Source organism: Pseudoliparis swirei, chromosome 18, assembly GCF_029220125.1.
Source record: "Pseudoliparis swirei isolate HS2019 ecotype Mariana Trench chromosome 18, NWPU_hadal_v1, whole genome shotgun sequence".
Lineage (NCBI taxonomy): Eukaryota > Metazoa > Chordata > Actinopteri > Perciformes > Liparidae > Pseudoliparis > Pseudoliparis swirei.
Genome location: NC_079405.1, coordinates 12,203,082 through 12,221,319, shown reverse-complemented (window position 1 = coordinate 12,221,319; position 18,238 = coordinate 12,203,082). Strand labels below are relative to the sequence as shown.

At 42.4% G+C, this 18,238-nt stretch overlaps 1 protein-coding gene across 1 annotated transcript; it reads left to right on the top strand.

The window, feature by feature from the left end:
* The first annotated feature begins 4,950 nt into the window (after positions 1 to 4,950).
* On the top strand, positions 4,951 to 17,552 carry epha2a (eph receptor A2 a). Its single transcript, XM_056438004.1, has 17 exons — positions 4,951 to 5,070; positions 5,866 to 5,933; positions 7,313 to 7,946; positions 11,820 to 11,975; positions 12,061 to 12,393; positions 12,863 to 12,990; positions 13,100 to 13,277; positions 13,388 to 13,490; positions 13,763 to 13,815; positions 13,908 to 14,033; positions 14,133 to 14,318; positions 14,427 to 14,488; positions 14,804 to 15,013; positions 15,206 to 15,355; positions 15,598 to 15,791; positions 16,112 to 16,267; positions 16,729 to 17,552. Exons 1-17 carry the CDS (start codon positions 4,995 to 4,997, stop codon positions 16,835 to 16,837), a joined length of 2,922 nt encoding a protein of 973 aa, XP_056293979.1. The 5' UTR covers positions 4,951 to 4,994; the 3' UTR covers positions 16,838 to 17,552.
* The last annotated feature ends 686 nt before the right edge of the window (positions 17,553 to 18,238 follow it).

The following is an 18,238-nucleotide window of genomic DNA, read 5'->3' as shown; positions in this document are numbered from 1 at the left end:
CAGGGATAGAAGTAAAAGAAGACACACACACACACACACACCAATATCTTAGAAACAGCTGTAATGCCTGTGCTCACGCTATATAGCCCTCCCAAGTTGGCTGGCCACTGTGAAATGTAAACAGTAAGCAGGATGGAGCATTCTGTATGCGTGTGTCTTTGAGTGTGTGTCACAGACTGTGTGTGTGTGTGTGTGGACAGGAGGGGTTGGCTGCTAAGAGAAATGAGCCCATGCAGAGCGTGCTAGCCCAGCTGTCACTGCTATAACTGCAGACTTGAGACCACAGGACGTGAGCTGGAGGGCCACTGTGTGTGTACGTGTGTGTGTGTGTGTGTGTGTTGTCAACCCACCCCCCCAGCCATTCCCCTCAGCCCCTGGCTTCCTTCCTTCCCTTTGTTAAGCCTGCGAGGCAGACCTCGTCAAGCTGAGCACACAAACAAATGCATATGAATGTGTGCTGTCATCTTTATTAGGCCCCTTTGCCAACACCAATTACATTTAACACGGGTCTTTACTGAAGGAGATTTCACTTTCAGTCATGCCCTCGTCCCCCCCACTCTTACTTGTCACACGAGGAGGATTATAGTGACCTCAGTCTGGGATGAGTGGAATACACAACCTGTTACACACTAATACAAGTATAATAATGAGCAGTGAACGAAGGCAGATTGTTTTAATGGCTGTTTATGGGTGATTATTTGCTATGTAACTTTAAAGGCAACATTAATAATTGGTAGTTTTATATTTCAAAGATGAGACAATCTTTTTTGGGATTCTCACAAAAATATCTCTTTACCTGCAAAGTTCACTTCTCTTTGATGAGGTCAGCGCCAATTCAGATAGCGATGACTGATCGGGGCAAAGCCACAAATGGACTTTTCTCATGTGTATGACTAATGCTTGTGTTTAAAACCACATTCTCACATTTCGTCTCCTCATAAGACAAAAACTTGTCGGAGCGTGTTCTCTCTTTTGTTTCTGAATGCTATGCCGCACACAATGTGGCCCACATAGACCACAGACACCCACCCCAAATTCCAATGAAGAGAGGTAGTGTTTTTCAGAGGTGGCATGTGGAGCTTTTAAAGCGAGATGACTGAGGATATGGACGGGAAAATACAAAACAATGCACAGGCTATTCACTCAGTCCAGACAACAGAGCACAGAATGAAGAAGCTTCCTCAAAATCCATCCTGTTTGTTAGGAACATAAAAGGATGGTGGTTTGGGATTAGTGTAATTATTAGAGCACACTATTGTGGGCATATACATCACAATATGTGCTCTCTGGGTTTTGTATACAGTTTTGGCGAGGGACTTTATTTGCTCCTGTAATGTAGTTGCAGAAATTAGTCACTTTAAAAAAAAATGTTTTAAAGTTTATTTGTGTGTAGTGTATCAGTACGGTTTCATATTGTGTCAATACAAATACATTGAATAAAACAATGTCGTGGTTGTCGGGCTGAGATACCTTGTGTTTTTGTGGTCACATCTGATGTTGTGATTTGCAAAGTTCTACCTCACAGGCTAAAAAAAAACTTAAAACCAACAAGATTATCAAAACATTTAGCCTCGCTCCAGATATCTGAATCGACGTCTGGTTTCTTCTGTCATAAAAGTAATCAAGACTGCTTTCTTTAAGGCCACGTTGTGATCACTGCAATGTAGAATGTTAGTTTTTGATAGCAAGCAAACTCTAAATACTATTATTTCTTTAAAAATATAGATATTGCGAGATGAAAATGCATCAAATGATACATCAAATATTATTTTCACCACATTTTAACAATAAAAGAAAATAAGTTTAGGTGAAGAATTGATTAGCAACAAAAATACAATTAAATTATCCACATGCACTGTAGCTGTTGTAAAAAGTAGCTGTACATTTACTCAAATACTATACTTCAATTTAACTTTGAGGTACTTGTATGTATTGCTCTTTTTTCCACCGCATTTTTTAACACTTACACTCACTAGTTCCTTTTTAGGTTGCATATTCTCATACAAAACATTTTACAGTGTCTGAAACCAATGAAGGAGTAACACTATCTCCACTTCGACAAGTACAACATTAAAGTATGCTTGAATGTTAAAGCATAAATGATAATGATTCCATAATATATTAATGAAACACTGACAGTCTTCTCTATATAATGTTTACTTTTGATATTATAATTATATCATGTTGCAAATACTCTTCCCTAAGTAGGAAATGTAACGTGGTTTTTGCCAGTGGTTATTGTGTGGCATTGCTAATTCACTTGAGTAAATAAGCCAAGTACTTCTTCCACTACTAATGGTTATGCTGTAGCCATCCCAACGCGTTAACAAAGATGTGAATTTATCACTTCTTAACAAGGGTTTTGATGGGGCCTCACTGAGATGGTGGAATGGTGGAAAACAGTAGGCGTATTTTATGTTGGCACCACACACAAACTCCCCGGTGTTTTCAATAGTGTTCCACCTCTCTGTTTGCTGATACCACGAGGCGTGTGAGGAAAGCAGGGGGTGTGAGCGGAGCAGGGTCTGAATGACATGGCGTTGCTGCTCCGGCCTGCTATTCACTGACCCACAAAATGCCGACCCAGCCCCCAGTGTGAAGTACTTTTGTGTTGTCATCACCCTCAGAAGCCGGGGACCAGAAGGGGGCGGAGGGGGTTGTTTGGGCACCCCGGGGGGGGGGGGGGGGGCTCAGCGCTGATGTGAGGCTGCACTCTGCTCTCCAGCAGCACGCAGGCACTGTTAGGTGGATAAAAAAGAAGCCTTTGCATACTTGTGCGTTAGAGAGGGTGTTAACCTTTGACACTTTCGAGAACTGGTTGACAACAGAAACCCCTTCTCAGAGTCTAAGCGTTAACACACTCGAAGATAACACTTTAGCGTACCTTAGTGTGTATCACTGAGATACGCTTAAGATGGAAGTTTGCTTCAAGTGGCCGTTCACACTGAAAACAAAGTGTGTGGAATCATTTAAAGGTGAAGGATGTCTGCATCTTAGAGCAAGGTGTCAGGTCTTTGTATGATTGAAAAGCAGATCACATTTTTTCCCTCATGACATGAAACTTAGATTTAGTTAAAGAGCTGGTATTTGACAAGTTAAACTTTAAGGAATATAAACACATTCAATCTCATGATAAGAAATAAAGGCTGATCTATACGTGCAGAGCATTATTTAATAAGAAGGAATATGTTTTCTTCTTTTCCTGTTCTGTTGGATATCCTTAACATGTTAAACTGCAATTTGTGTGTAAGCAATTAAAGTGTTTTTCAATTGAAGGTCAGAAAGCCTCACTCAACTTGTTCATCTATTATTTCACCAACATCGTTCAATCTGTCTGTTTTATAATTGATGTCCGTGTACGTTAACGTCTGAAAAGACAATGTCCGCCTCTTCAGTTGGTTTTTTGGGGTCTTTGTCAGGGTGGCCGGCTGTGATTTGCTCTCAAATCGAGGGGCTCTACTCTCCAAGTACACAACGATTCATGGAGAAGACTTGACTCTGAAATTCCTCCAGATAAGAGTTGCTAGGTGATCTATTGTCAGATCTTCTTTGTGGTCCCATATTCATACCCAAATTGTAAGGTTCTTTATGAGGAGCGTCTCATTAGTAGTCATATATTCATACAAGACCACCCCCTCCCACTTGACCCCTCCTTTACCAGTCGTGGGAAAGACAAGTCCTGGACGAGATGTGCAGGATTCAAGACGAAAAAGATTGTCCAGCTTTAACACTCGTTCTATTTGAAAAGCTAGTAAAGCCCAAATATATTTGTAGTATTTTACTGACACTTGTTTGACACATTTAGCCCACTGCCCCAATCCCAGCACAGATAAAAGATCCAAGAAGGTTTTTAAATGTATGTTGAAACTCCAAGCACAGGTGTCTTTACGCATGGACTATGGATCTTACAGCCATGCTCTGGTACAGCTTGGTCCCACGCCATGGCACTAAAGATACAGTCCATGCTAAGAAACTCAATGAAAGACTTAAATGAAGAAACAAAATAATAATTGTCTGCTTTGTTTAAAAATGTTTAAAGGTCATCATTTAATAATGGAACTGAGTTACTTCAGAGTATTGCCCCACACTGTCCTCTCCACAATACTAATATAAAAACATGTAGGAAACAATAGCAAAATAAACTGCATGTAATGTAATTAGATGTATTAACCTTCACAAATTAAAAGGCTTACAATATTTTAATAACAACCAAGTTTAGAAATATTGTTGCATTGGAAGTATTTGTACTGAATTATTGTACTCAACTACAATTGTATGGTACTTATACTTGGATATTTTCATATTACAGTACTTTATACTATAGTCTGCATCATCAATATTAAAATAGTTCATATTTTACAACTTCAACTCAAGTAAGGGGTCCAAACACTGAGTAAATATAATAATATACTCTGTAAGGATTAATTTGCATGATACACAACTTTAATAATTTTTAGTGCATTGTTAGTAGAGGACACATTTATGATGGTTAACTTCGGGGTATTTCTACTTACGCCATCACTGCTTGACAAACTTGCAAAATGTGAAAACAATTACTTAGTCTTTTGCATTGATCTTTTGTTGTTTAAGGTTTAAGTTTAAGGTTTAAGGTTTAAGGTTTAAGGTTTTTTATTTGCCATCTGTGCCTAGACCAGCAGTCCAGACACATCGGAATTATTTTTGCAGGGTTGTTAAATTAACCGTAATAACTTAATATAAAAATGTGTTTAATATGTATTATCCTTCTCAATGAAACAGGTGCGGTCAAATCGTCTAGGCCCCGCCCCCATATTACCAAATTTGGAGAACTTCAGCATTCCAATGTGCAGGGGGCGGGGCAATGACGCCACCTGTTTCTCAATGGACTGCGGGCTCGTGCTCACTGAGCCGGTAGAGTGAAGTATTTGGAGAAGTGGAGCCAGCGGGACGGACGGAGGAGAGCAGCGAGACTTTAGGATTTCAAACCACGACTTTATCCAAAGTTGTGTGGAATCATGGAGCTCCGTCTGGTCAACTTGTTCTTGTTTTTATTCACCAACCAAGTTTTTATCAGCCTCCAGTCGAAAGAACGTAAGTTTTTCACGCGTGGTGTAAAAAGAAATAAGTGTGGCTGAGCTTTCCCGGACATCGTGAGTCAGGAGGTTGGGATTTGATAGTCTGCTTATTAAATGTAACTTCTGTTTTAGGTTTAAAGTGCGAACCCACACAACTCTCTGTTCTGTTTAGTTGTTCATCAAGTGTCTAAAACACGATATACGTGTGAAAATACCTATTTACTATTATAACCTGATTTTTATTCATTTAAATAGTATATATATATATATATATATATATATTTCTAACATAGTTTAAAAGATCGGATTATCAATTTATTTAATTATTATTATTATTTGTTACTGTCGGTGGTCAGTGTGGGATTAAAGTGCACCTGTGACATGCCTTAACATGTCAGACTTCTTGTTTCACTTGTGGTGCATATCCATGTAGTTCTCCGGTCACGGTAATTTAACGGCCTACGCCTTTCTCAGGCGTTATGAGTCCTGTATCCTGGACCTGGAGGACACGGTCAATGAAGTCCTGAATCAGACCGACATGCCAGATTAGACTGTCAAAGCATGGCATGTGCCCTCATAAAGCTGCTGCCCCCGAGATCAAGGCAGAGAATGTAGTTGTGCAGTCCAGACCTAGTCATTTCCTAAGTACTATTAGTTTATTCCTGTGTGGATGTGTGTGCATATATATATATATATATATATATGTATATGTGTGTGTGTTTATGTATGCACACATACATACATGTATGATGTATGTCTTTAGTAGCTTCTGTGCTTTGTTCTAATATGTTTTTTCTGTTTGTCTCTGTAGAAGTATTGCTGGATATGAGAGCTTCGGGATCAGAGTTGGGCTGGTTGACGTTGCCATATGAGAACGGAGTGAGTATTTATACCTCAACAGGCATTTTTTAAGACTTCAGGTTCAAGACTTGAAATTACCTCTCTGAGTAAGACAACAAATGATTCAAAGAGGCAGCTGAAGATTAGTTGATGTGGGGATTTGAACCTTGTTTAGCAACAATAACCGTGGCTTCTTTCTGCTCATTCGGTCCACTGAATGAGGTTTGGCAGAGCTCAGCTAGTCTTGTCTTAACGCTACCCTTTCATAAAGAACTTATGAATCCCATTAAAATGTCAAGGGTCAATCTACATTTAAATGTACAGTGCCGTCATGCATTCAAAGGAGGTAGCTTTCATTCTGGCATTAAACCAATGAACCAACATTTTCTTGTGAATCCTCTCAGATTTAGAGATAACATCAGTGGGATGATATGTAAGGTTGTGGTAAGACATAAGTAAAAGAGAAAACAAGAATGGCCCATGTGTGGAGAACCCTCCCTCTATCTATAGTTCAGTGGCTTTCCATCTAAAAAAAGCAACAGGACATGGCCACTTCCACTGTGTGGGTAACGTTTCTCCTTACGTTCTCGAAGATCTAAGTGCTCTCGTTTGATCATATAGGGTTTCCCCCCTGTCCCTCAAACTTAGCTTTGTTCTATTCCAACTTTTTCACACTTGTAAAATGTATTTAAAATTTGTACCAGGAGTCACTATTTCCAAGGTGTGGTCTTGGCTTCAGAACACTTGACCAGTGGGCAATAGAAGTTGGATAGTAATTACAAGTAATTGTCTGAAATTCAGTATTAATTTGATCAAATAATAGAGGAGCTAATATGTGGAACTATGAAAATGACAAACTTTAACAATTTACATCACAGAGTGCTGCTCTAATCAGTTTAATTATTTTAAATGGTGTAATATGAATGCCTCCCTGTTCTAACAGTTTAAGTAAAGCATTGGCGTCTCGTTTTAATGTTATACGAAGGCTTTAATCTTTCTGCTCGTCATTGCTTCCCACTCTTAAAAAGTCTTAAGTGTTGCCTATTAAGCGGCCACTGTGCTTATAAAGTTCATTTAGTTGCCATAAATGTTAGTTGGTAGTCCACAGTTGTATTTGCTGGATTTCGCACACATGTACCCTCGCGTGTCAGAAGGAAACCACACACGACGTGAGCACAGCACATGGCCAGGCCAATAATCGTAATGTGTGGAAAAAAAGCTCCAGCTCAAGTCTGCACTTTATGAGCTTCTTAAGTCAGCATGAAAGAGGAGGTGTCTCATCAATAAAACTGGTTCTCAGCCACAACAAAGCCTCTGAACCCTGTACTTATTCCCTCCTTTCATTGCTGTATCTAACCGTGACTTTTGCCCTTAAAACTAATCCCTCTCCGTTGTCTTTATCTTTTTCTGTCCTACAGTGGGAGATCGTACAGACGGTGGTGAATGGCTCACTTTTCTATACCTACAGCGTTTGTAGCATCGACTCTACTGAACAGGACAACTGGTTACGCACAACCTTCATCCAGCGGCGCCCGGGGTCGACGCGAGTCTCTGTGGAGCTTCGCTTTATTGTGCGAGATTGCAACACTTTTGATGGCGCTTCTGTCGCCTGCAAGGAAACCTTCAACCTTTTCATCTCCGAGGCCGACGCTGACGTGGGAACCAACTTCCGCAAAGGCCAGTTCCGCAAAGTCGCCACCATCGCTCCTGACGAGGTCACGCGGTCAACACTGAAGGTCAACACCGAGACCAGGACGGTGGGGCCTCTGTCTCGAAAGGGCTTCTACCTGGCTTTTCAAGACATGGGCGCTTGTGTGGCTCTGCTGTCCGTCAGAGTGTACTACAAAACATGCCCGTCCACGGTGCAGAGCTTGGCGGCCTTCCCGGAGACGGTGGCCGATGCTCTCAGGGAGGTGGAGGGAGCCTGTGTGGAGAATGCCGTGAGTCAGGCCACCCCACGCATCTACTGCACCGCCGAGGGGGAATGGGTGGTTCCCGTGGACCAGTGCAAGTGTCTCGCCGGCTACCAAACCACCGGGGACTCCTGCCAAGGTAAGCACTGCCAGAAGTAGGCCGCGCACTCCACTGAGGCGTGTTTTCATTGCCATGCGAGTCGTAGTAAATGAATCTCCGCCAGCCACCGCTTTGGCAAAGTGTGAGGAATGAGCACAGAGGAATGTGAATTATGTCTAGTTCGGTTGGAAGTTTATCACAAAAAAACCCCGTATCTGTGTTGAATCGGTCGGATGGCGTAGATGGAGCATTGGAAAGGGAGGAAACGGACGAGATGTTTTGTTTTGATTTTACAGCGACTACAGATTGCTCCATGTGATCTAGATTTTTAAAAAACTGGGAGATTTCAATGTCTCATCCGTCTACCTGTTGGCAAAGAGCACATTCTTTCTACTGTTTTTCTCAGGAGCCCGGAATGGGATTGGCTGAGGCAGTTTTATGGATAGCTCGATGGCTGGTGATAATGTCCAGCACAAGAAGCTGTGTCCCCACTCCATATGTTGTTCTTTACACTGGAGATTTGATCATATATACTCAAATATGTTTTTTTCCCAAATTTGAATGCGTTTTGAATGTGTTAAAATTGACACTATTGTCCCACAATATACAGCTCAAGAGAAAAGGAAGAGCTAAAAAAATGTGGAAAAGAGTTCAAACTAAAACAAGTATTACATATTTGGGCAGATATTTAGCCTTCTCTTTGGATGAGATTATTTCACTCAAATATTAAAGTACATTTATTTATTGTATACAAACTGCAAAATGTGTGTAGAAAAAAGCATACTGTTGTAGTAGCCTTTGAAAAAGGGAACAAGTTCTCCTTTAAAAGGACATAAGAGCTTTTTAACCATTCAGAACATTTTGAAGTCGATTTTCTAACAATTTGGGAACATACTTTTGAAGGTTTGTACTTTTGTCTATTTATATGAATGACACCTATAGAAAGGTAAGGTAAGCAACAACTTTGCAGTATCTACTGCCCTGACCTGCGATTAACATACACAAATGAACCTGAGTCGATATGTCCGGTGTTCATACTGAACGATGGTGTGGAATTTGTCTTTCTCGGGTGTGGTGAGTTGAGCTGTCTGGAGGAAATGTGGGAGGAGAGAGGGTACAGAAAGAAGAGGAAGGAGGGAGGAAGGGCACAGTATGCTGCAGGGAGTTTTGAAAGGAATTCTTTCACCGTCACGTCACCGACAGCTCTGATTGACTAAAGGAAGGAGCCGTGTGAATGTCTCAGAATAACACCTGAGTGCTGCGTCTTCTCCTCCTGAAATATTTGTTTTGTGCCAGTTGCTAAGGCGACCGGAACCACAGATTACAGGGACGGGGCCGACACGCCTATAGGCGGTTAGACTGAGTCAGGCTGTGGTTTATCCGAGTCACCTTGACTGGCTGAGTTTGGTCTCTTTTTGGAGTCATTTCTATGAGACAGAAGATAATTACTACCAGCTTAAAGAAACAAGCCATTAGTTAATGGACGGAAAATACTTGGCAACTATTTTAGACAATGGATTCATCCTTTTAAATCCCTTTGTCTTCCAAAAATGCTTTTCAATTGTTTTTCTTCTCGTTTTTTTTAATCACTCTAAACTGAAAATCTTTCAGTTGGACGAAACTGAACATTTGAATACGTCACCTTAAGATTTAGGAAATTACTTTAACTTTTTTGTGACATTTTATTAGGCCGTATATACAATCTATTAGTTGCAAGATTAATAGTTTATGGAAGTTCTGTGGTATTAGTCACAGCCCTACATAACATTGATGGATAAGTACAGTGCCTCATTGAGTAAATATTGTCTTGAGGCAGTACAAATTAATAATAAGAGGAATGCGGGGAGGAAGTCCTGGCAGAAGATTAGTTCAGACGTTGATGTTTCTGACAACAGGTGGACTCTGAGCCAATCACCTGAAACCAAAGTTGGCAGAAGAAGACAGGAAATGTTCACTCACGACAAAGTCTGGAGGATGACCTTTCGTGTTAGGATGCAGCAAACTTGTTTATTACAAAAGTTAAAACGCATTGAGTATGTTGGAGCTTGTATCGACGCCCTATTTTCACTTTAAGAGAGAAAGTGAGATCCTTCGAGGCCCGTGGTCTCGCATTCCACTGAAGAGCACAACTGTTGTGGGAAAAGGAAGTAAAGCGACAGAAGGAGGAATGCTGACGGACACAAATAAGAAGGTTGTCGGAGGGTGCGGAGTCAGTCGACAGTTGGCGCATGAGGGTGGTTAGTTCCGTGGCTGCTTGGTTAGGTGTGGAGTGTAATTTAGTCAAGAGGATTAGGAGAGCAACAGGACAGCTGTTAGCCAATGACATGCCCCGCTTTGCCTCCCTTTGCTCTTTCATCCGGTTGTTAACACACGCAACTAGCTCCCTAATCCATGTTCCCACTCATTAGAACAATGGGTCAACACAAAGAGCCAAAAACGGATTAAATTAACAGATGCACCGTTGTGGAACTTAAGTCCTTTTGTGGAACTTAAGTCTCAGTCGTGAAGGAGCGCGGGACGATTCAATTAATTCGAGAAGGAAACATTTAAGTTTTGGATGAAATGAAAACAGTATTTCAACCCTTTTTCTAGATTTACAAAATAGCGCTAAAGCATGAATTCAAAGTTAATGTGCGACTCCGTCGTTGCCAAAGTTTGCATTACCGATGTTTATATTCATACGTCGCACACATGCCGCGATTTGGGAGTTTTATAATGAGTGAGGCAACATTTATGGCACCACTCGGTCCTATCTCCGAGACAATAGATGAATAGGGCTTGAGTTTCTTTGGTACGTGACAGAGGTCCTGCTGCTGCAGCTCAAGATGAAATGGGCTGGCCCCCTTTTCTTATGGAAAGGACCTCCGCTACACCCCCACTGCCGCCGAGGGACTCCCCAGAGAGAACTTCTGTTGGTGCTCCAGACCTTTGCCCCCATCCCCCATCCATCCCTCTATTCATCTTCATCCCTCCTACTCAAACTCAACCTGCTCCTTCTCCTCCTCGGCGGCAATACTTGGAGTGCAAAGGTCTCTCCGCCTGAATGGTGAAGCAACGCGGCCACGTCTTTAATCCAGGGTTCACTCGACCTCTTCTCACGGCCACCAGCACAAGGGCCAGATGAAAGCCTCCTCCCATCTGAGACGGAAGAATGAAAGCAGAGAGAGGAGGTCTTTCATAAGATCATTCTTTTAAAGTTTTTCATTTTTTACTGTGCAGGAGCCCTTTATCACCCCAGAACGGATGTGGGTCTGTTTCCGTAAACACACTGAAAATCATACTCTCCAGCAGCATTTCCTACGTCCGGATTCTCTCGTTCTCTTAACTATTCGACCTCGGATGCTGTAATTTGCGATTGGTGCAGAGGGTTAGCGGAAGGAAGGAGGAAAGGAAGGAAACATCAGCCTCAGACTGAATTGCAGCTCCTGCGTCCTGGTTTCTGTCCACTCGGCACATTCATTAACCTCCCATGCCCTGGAAGACTGTCCATCGCAGCCCTCCACCACGGAGCCGTTTCCTTTGGCAAAAACACGAATATTATCTGCCAGAGAAAATGAGCCGAGAGGTCACACGGGAAAGGCAGATCAGATCACCTGATGGATTTAAAGCTCTGCCGTCATCCGGTTGACACTGGCAGTGTGACCTGAGATTAGGCCTTCGGGCGAGAAAGGCGAGTAGAGGCAGATCGTGAGGAAAATCCCTTTTCATTCCTCTGGATACAAAGCCTCAGTGATTATAGGTTACTCGCAACAAATGCTTCCTGTCGGGTGGAATGGACTGGTATTACAGAGACAGCTTCATTGTTTGCCTTTAGATCAGTCATCACTTCCTGTGTTTGTTTCAGTGGCTCCTAAAGTCAAGCTTAAAGTAACACACCCTCACCTTCTCTCTCTCTTTCTCTCTCTCTCACAGCATGCAAACCAGGCTACTTCAAGACGTCTGTATCAAATGAGTTGTGCCAGGTTTGTCCTGATAACAGCGAGCCCTCTGCAGCCGGCGCCACCGAATGTCAATGTGAGGAAGGTTTCTTCCGCTCCCCTTCAGACACTCCATCGTCAGCCTGCTCTGGTAACCATCACACTGTCGCGCTACCGGCAAAATCATCCAATCAAACAAATATCATGCTGATTGTTCTGTGCCTTCCTCCCCAAAGCCCCACCCAGTGCCCCTCGTGACCTGACCTCCGCCACCCTGTCGGCACAGGGCAGGCTGCAGCTGTTCTGGAGCCCACCGCTGGTGACCGGGGGCCGCAGTGACCTCGCTTACAGTGTGGTGTGCGAGCACTGCCAAGAGGCCGTGTGTGTCCCCTGTGGCGAGAAGATCCGTTTCGAGCCAGGTCCGACAGACCTGCGGGACACCACGGTCGTCGTTGGTGACCTGGATTCTCATCTGAACTACACGTTCACCGTCGAGGCTCACAGCGGCGTGTCCCAGTTCGCTACCGACAGGCCCATCGCGAGCATCACCACCGCTCTGGACTACACCGGTGAGCTCCATCACATGGAAAGTTCTTTCTTTGTGTTTTTATTTCATCTTGTGTTCTTGTCTCGACATTAAATTGGTTTTACTTTCTCAAAGCCCACTGCTGTATGTGGGGAAAAATGTGAAATTAAAACCCACTATGTAGGAATGTATTGATGTGGTACACTTTTAGTTAAGAAGTGACCATAAAATGTTTTTACAAACTATGTTTTGCAATTATCTTGAGTTTAGAAAAAAAAAATAGTTTGTTGTCTTCAGAACCCTAAATGGACATTTAGATATTTAGACATTCTTCAATTTGCTTTTGTATTTGCCATTAAAAAAACGTTTTACAAGAAGAAAGGCCGACTACACAAAGAGGAATTCAGTCTGACCCACTGAATTCCAAAGGCTTTAATGTCCAAATCTCCCTCCCAAAGACTATGATTAGTCACTAACCATTATTTTGCTCTCTGTCTCTCACCGACCGTTAGATCCCCCGAAGGTGACGTTGATCCATCTGGATGATCGCAGCCCCACCAGCCTGTCTCTGTCCTGGACTCTGTCTCGCAGGCCTCCCGCCCACATCAATCACCGCTACGAGCTTATGTACCGCAGAAAAGTAAGCCGGTGTCCTTTGTGCTCTTTTGCCCCCTCCCCTCCCCTCATTCAAAGTTGAGGCTGCAAATTGCTCCAAAATTGTTCTAATCCACCCACTTTCCTTTCCACAGGATGACGAGGGCGAGCGTGATGTGACCACCTACACGGTGCTGATTTTGGAAAAAGGCTCCGTCCAAATTAATGACCTCACCCCAGACACGACTTACATGTTCAGGGTCCAGGCCCTGAGCCCTGAAGGACACCCCGGCAGCTACAGTGTGGAGCACGAGTTCTTCACCGCACCTTTAGGTACCAGCAGCTGTAACATCTACAACACATGAAACTAGTCTCTCTGTATAAACTCCCATTTCACATATTTAGTTGCTAATTTTTAAAAAATCCTTCTGTGATTTGCGCAGCTGAGTCTCAGATCCAGAACAACTCCACCATGGTGATGGGGGCTGTAGTCGGAGTAGCGATTATTCTGCTCGTTGTGGTGGCCGTGCTGCTGCTGCGTAAACGGTGGGTAACAACGTGCTTCATACCCACATCCAACGCCCGTGCCATTCTGATAAATGTTATCTACAGAACGGCAGACTCTGTGATTATGTCCCACATGCGCGAGTAAATTGAAGATTTTCTGGTGTGACTGCTCAGGGAGGGTTTATCAGTAATAGCTGGTGCTGTTATTGAATACAGCTTTGGTCTCTTTCAGCAGAGACTGACCTGCAATCACTAAAAAGCTGTCTGTATTCTGTTTAGCCCCGTAGTGATTATTTGTGTTGTCCTCTCAGGAGACTGAACACTCGTGGCAGGGGAGGACCTGAAGATCCCTACTTCTCAACAGGTTAGAAAACCATTCTGTACATGCAATAATAATAATAATAGTTAATTATTTTATTATTAAGCCTACTGTTCTGGTCATCCTTTCCTCCATAGATCACCTCAAGCCTCTGAAGACCTATGTTGATCCACACATGTATGAGGATCCGAATATCGCCATCCAGAAGTTTGTCAAAGAAATTGACCCCACGGCCATCAGCAAACAAAAAGTCATCGGTGTTGGTAAGTGTTTCATAAAAAGAAGAAGAAGAAATCACATAAAAAATAAAATCTCAGAGCGCAGTTTTTAATGTTTTCTCTTGTTGTCCGTCTGCCAATCAGGAGAGTTTGGGGAAGTGTTTTGGGGCGTGATGAAGACTCCCAAGCAAGGGGAGGTTGCCGTGGCAATCAAGACCCTGAAACCAGGGTACTCGGAAAAACAGAGGCAAGACTTCTTGAGCGAGGCCAGCATCATGGGTCAGTTCTCCCACCCGAATATCATCCGCCTGGAGGGAGTTGTCACCAAATGTGAGTCATTCACCTCAGACAGAAGTCAAACAATCCTTCTCAACTCCTTTCTATCAACTACTTGTGTGTTTTGCTTTCGCTAAACATAAGTTTTCTTTTAATTTTCAGTCAAGCATTTCATGCTAGTGACTGAATACATGGAGAATGGAGCTCTTGACACATATCTGAAGGTAGGCACATGCATTTTGTTGCCAACAGGAAGGTCACATGACTTGAGCTTCAGACTTGAACATTATTTTTTTGTAGGCTTTAATATATCTTAAGAGTGCAAACAAAAATTTCAGCAAACTGTTTTGAGTTTAACGATATTATCCTTTTTCTTTTAGCATTTTTTTGCTTCGGAACTTTATTTTTTTTAACATAGTACAAAATGTATATTGTGTTCGACTTTTAATTAAAGGCAAGAGTGATATATCTTAAATGGTGAATTGTTTTCCTTAAAGGAAAGTGTCATTTAATTTAAACGATGTATTGTTTTCCTTTAGGACCGTGATGGAGAGATTGCATCATATCAGCTCGCGGGGATGCTGCGTGGAATAGCTGCCGGCATGAAATACCTCTCCGACATGAACTACGTCCACCGCGACCTGGCAGCAAGAAACGTTTTGGTTAACAGCTGCCTGGAGTGTAAAGTGTCTGATTTTGGGCTGTCGCGTGTGCTGGAGGATGATGCAGAGGGCACCTACACAACAAGAGTGAGTGGAGCAGCTGCACATTTAACTGCCTTAAAGCAGAGACGGAACAATCGTTTATTCAAGTAACAAATGCAAGAGTGCTAATGGCATTTTCCCTCAAGTGTCTAAATTAAAGTGGTGGTCTTTCAGCGCTTTGTGTTTCCACTCCCTTCACACATTTAACATGATTTCGTGATTTTTCTCGTCCGTCAGGGAGGTAAAATTCCAATCCGCTGGACGGCCCCCGAGGCCATCGCTTACAGGAAATTCACTTCAGCCAGCGACGTGTGGAGCTTCGGCATCGTCATGTGGGAAGTCATGGCATTTGGAGAACGGCCCTACTGGGACATGAGCAACCATGAGGTATGTCCTCCTCCTCGTGGTTGAGATGAAGGATTTCTTCTGCCTGGAGGTCAAACTTTAATGTGTATAACCATCGAGAGAGTCTGTGGTGGTAGAACGTTGATGTCCAAAGTAGTTTCTTAGCATCTTCTTCAAATTAACCGTTGACGTCAGCGTACGAACGTACCCCCTTTTTCCAGACGTTCTGTCACTACACTCATAAATATACAAGAGATCTAAGAGCTTCCTTCCCTCTTCCTCAGGTCATGAAGGCCATCAACGAGGCCTTCAGGCTTCCTGCTCCGATGGACTGCCCGTCCGCCATCTACCAGCTCATGCTCCAGTGTTGGCAGCACGACCGCTCCAAACGACCTCGCTTCACAGACATCGTCAACATTTTGGACAAATTGCTCCGAAGCCCAGAGTCTTTGAAAACCATCGCTGACTTTGACCCACGGTATGAACTTTATTTTCATCGTACTTTATGATTTGGTCACAAAGTGAAAGAAACTAAATTAAATGAACTACTATAAAATACACCAATCCTCTCGGGTGCATTATTAATTATATGGAGAATTACACCACTTAACTACGTTTTTATAAACCCTTGTGTAGATAAAATATTCATGGACCATTTAAATTTCTAGATCTGTCTCCCACTTTTTTCTTTCAACTAGAACTGTATTAAAATTGGTTAAAACATTCCTTTACATGCACTCGGTGAACATAACGTGGCAGTAAATGATGAATAATCCTAATATACACTGTTCCTTGCAGCGTGTCCATCCGCCTGCCCAGCACCAGCGGCTGTGACGGCCCCGTGTTCAGGTCGGTGCCCGAGTGGCTGGAGTCCATCAAAATGAGCCAGTACAACGAAAGCTTTGCTCGCGCTGGGATCACGTCCATGGAGCAGGTGCTCGCCTTGAGGCACGAGTAAGTGCACACATGGCACAGGTGCAGCTGCACTGGTTTTAATCTGGCAAAAGGCCACACTTTGTAGTAACACAGAAAGTATTGAGCTCTCCGCTTGAACATTTGTCAGCCAGTTTGTGCATGTGGAAATACCTCACCCTGCCACGTCATTCCTATCATTCTCTACTGCCATAGCTCCCACAGGGGTGGCCTTTTTTATTCTGCAGCTCCGCTACAGTCCTGCACAAACAGTTCATCAGTTAATTGTTAATTCGGTACTTTTAATCAATCTATTTAAACCAAGTATGCATTGCTTTCTAATGCTCTTCGTGCATCTTGCGTTCCAAATTAAACAATTTAGTTTAGGTACTCCCCAATGGGAATCGGTGCTTTACAAGTCCCTTTGTAGTCTCTTTATGCAAAACAGAGTGCAAATTGTTTTTAGCACTCGTAAAACGGTATTAATTACCTTGTCCTTTCAGAGACATCAGGAATATTGGAGTGCGGTTGCCCGGACACATGAAGAGGATAGCATACAGCATCCTGGGCCTGAAAGACGAGACCAGCTCCCTCAGCGTGTTTGCAGTGTGATCTAAGCATTCCTCCAAATCAAAGTGCACTGACTGACCTGCCATTTCACTCTCGAGGAGGACTGAAGTGAGAGGGGGGGGGGGGCAGCTACACTGCAGGGGGTTCATTTTATGGCGCGACTGAAGAGGACCCTCCAAGCTACTAAGAACGGACTGAGATCAGAAACACTTAAGTACTTTATAATAACGGAAGACAAATAATTTATCTTCATGTAAATATGTTTTATATGTTGAACATAAACATAAGTTATGTGATGTAGTTAATACAACAATTATAAGAGCAACATGTGAGACACGGTGAGGGTGCTTGGTTTGTATTTACTGAATGACTGAAAAATGTAATGCTTTTTACAATTTTAAGGGCGTTTTCTTCCAAGCACTCACTTTATCCTGCCAGTGTTTCTGGATCTTTAAATCGATTTGTTTTTCTACATAGGATCAATGAGACTTGCTTTTTAAATTTGGAATTATAATTCCACTCAGGGCAAAGAATCACACAGTTATGTTTTGTAGTTGGTCTCTCTGTACCACATGATGCATTTTTCCTCAAGTCTTGTTTGTTTACATTGTGTCTTAATACAACTGTCAATTTTTTTAATTTAATATTTATTTTATTTTGTATTTATGCCATTTATTACATGAGAAATAATAACTGATCTGGGCCATATTTTCCAGGCGATGTATTTTTTTGTTTAAATAAAATCTATTTTTCCTTGTGACTGGATCCCTTTCTTGTACTCTGTAGTCAACAGGTATTTGTATTTAGTTTTTCCAGAATTAAATATCTCAACTGTTGGATGGCTCGCCAAGACCTTTGGACCAGAAATTATTAATATTATTATGGTGAACCCGACTGACTTTGGTGATTCCGCCCCAACTTTTCATCCAGCATGTTGATATTTGTGTTTAGGAGGGAAATGTCTCGACACCGATTGAATAAATTGCCATGAAATTTGTCAGACATTCAGTCTTTGTGAACTTTGGTTTGCACCATCATCAGGTAAAAAATGTAATTTGTCCACTACTTTGGTTTATGCCCAAATTTAACGAACAATCAATGACTGACATTCCCATCAGCCTCAGCTGGATTTTGCAATAGCATGCAATCGTGAAACTAGGATAACAGGAATTACAACACTATTGTTTGAGATGTACACAAATAACAGCCAGTAAAAAACATATTACCAATACGTTGCTTAAATATTAAGAAAGAAATTCAATAAAAACTATTCCCTTCATCTTTCTAGCTCACTCACTTTGACTATATTTGCTCACTCAAGCCTAGAAGTGATATTGTATTATTATTACACTGTCACAAACAAACTGCAATTATGCCTAAAACACGATAAACTCTCATAGGTTGCCAAAGACCTTTCTTCCGACCCCATTCTCACACCAGTTG

Bases quoted from the DNA above. Each gene is read 5' to 3' on its own strand.
- epha2a (XM_056438004.1), top strand. From the start codon at position 4,995: ATGGAGCTCCGTCTGGTCAACTTGTTCTTGTTTTTATTCACCAACCAA. The intron at 13,816-13,907 runs GTTAGAAAACCA...TTTCCTCCATAG, and splicing joins AGATCCCTACTTCTCAACAG to ATCACCTCAAGCCTCTGAAG. The intron at 16,268-16,728 runs GTAAGTGCACAC...TTGTCCTTTCAG, and splicing joins GTGCTCGCCTTGAGGCACGA to AGACATCAGGAATATTGGAG.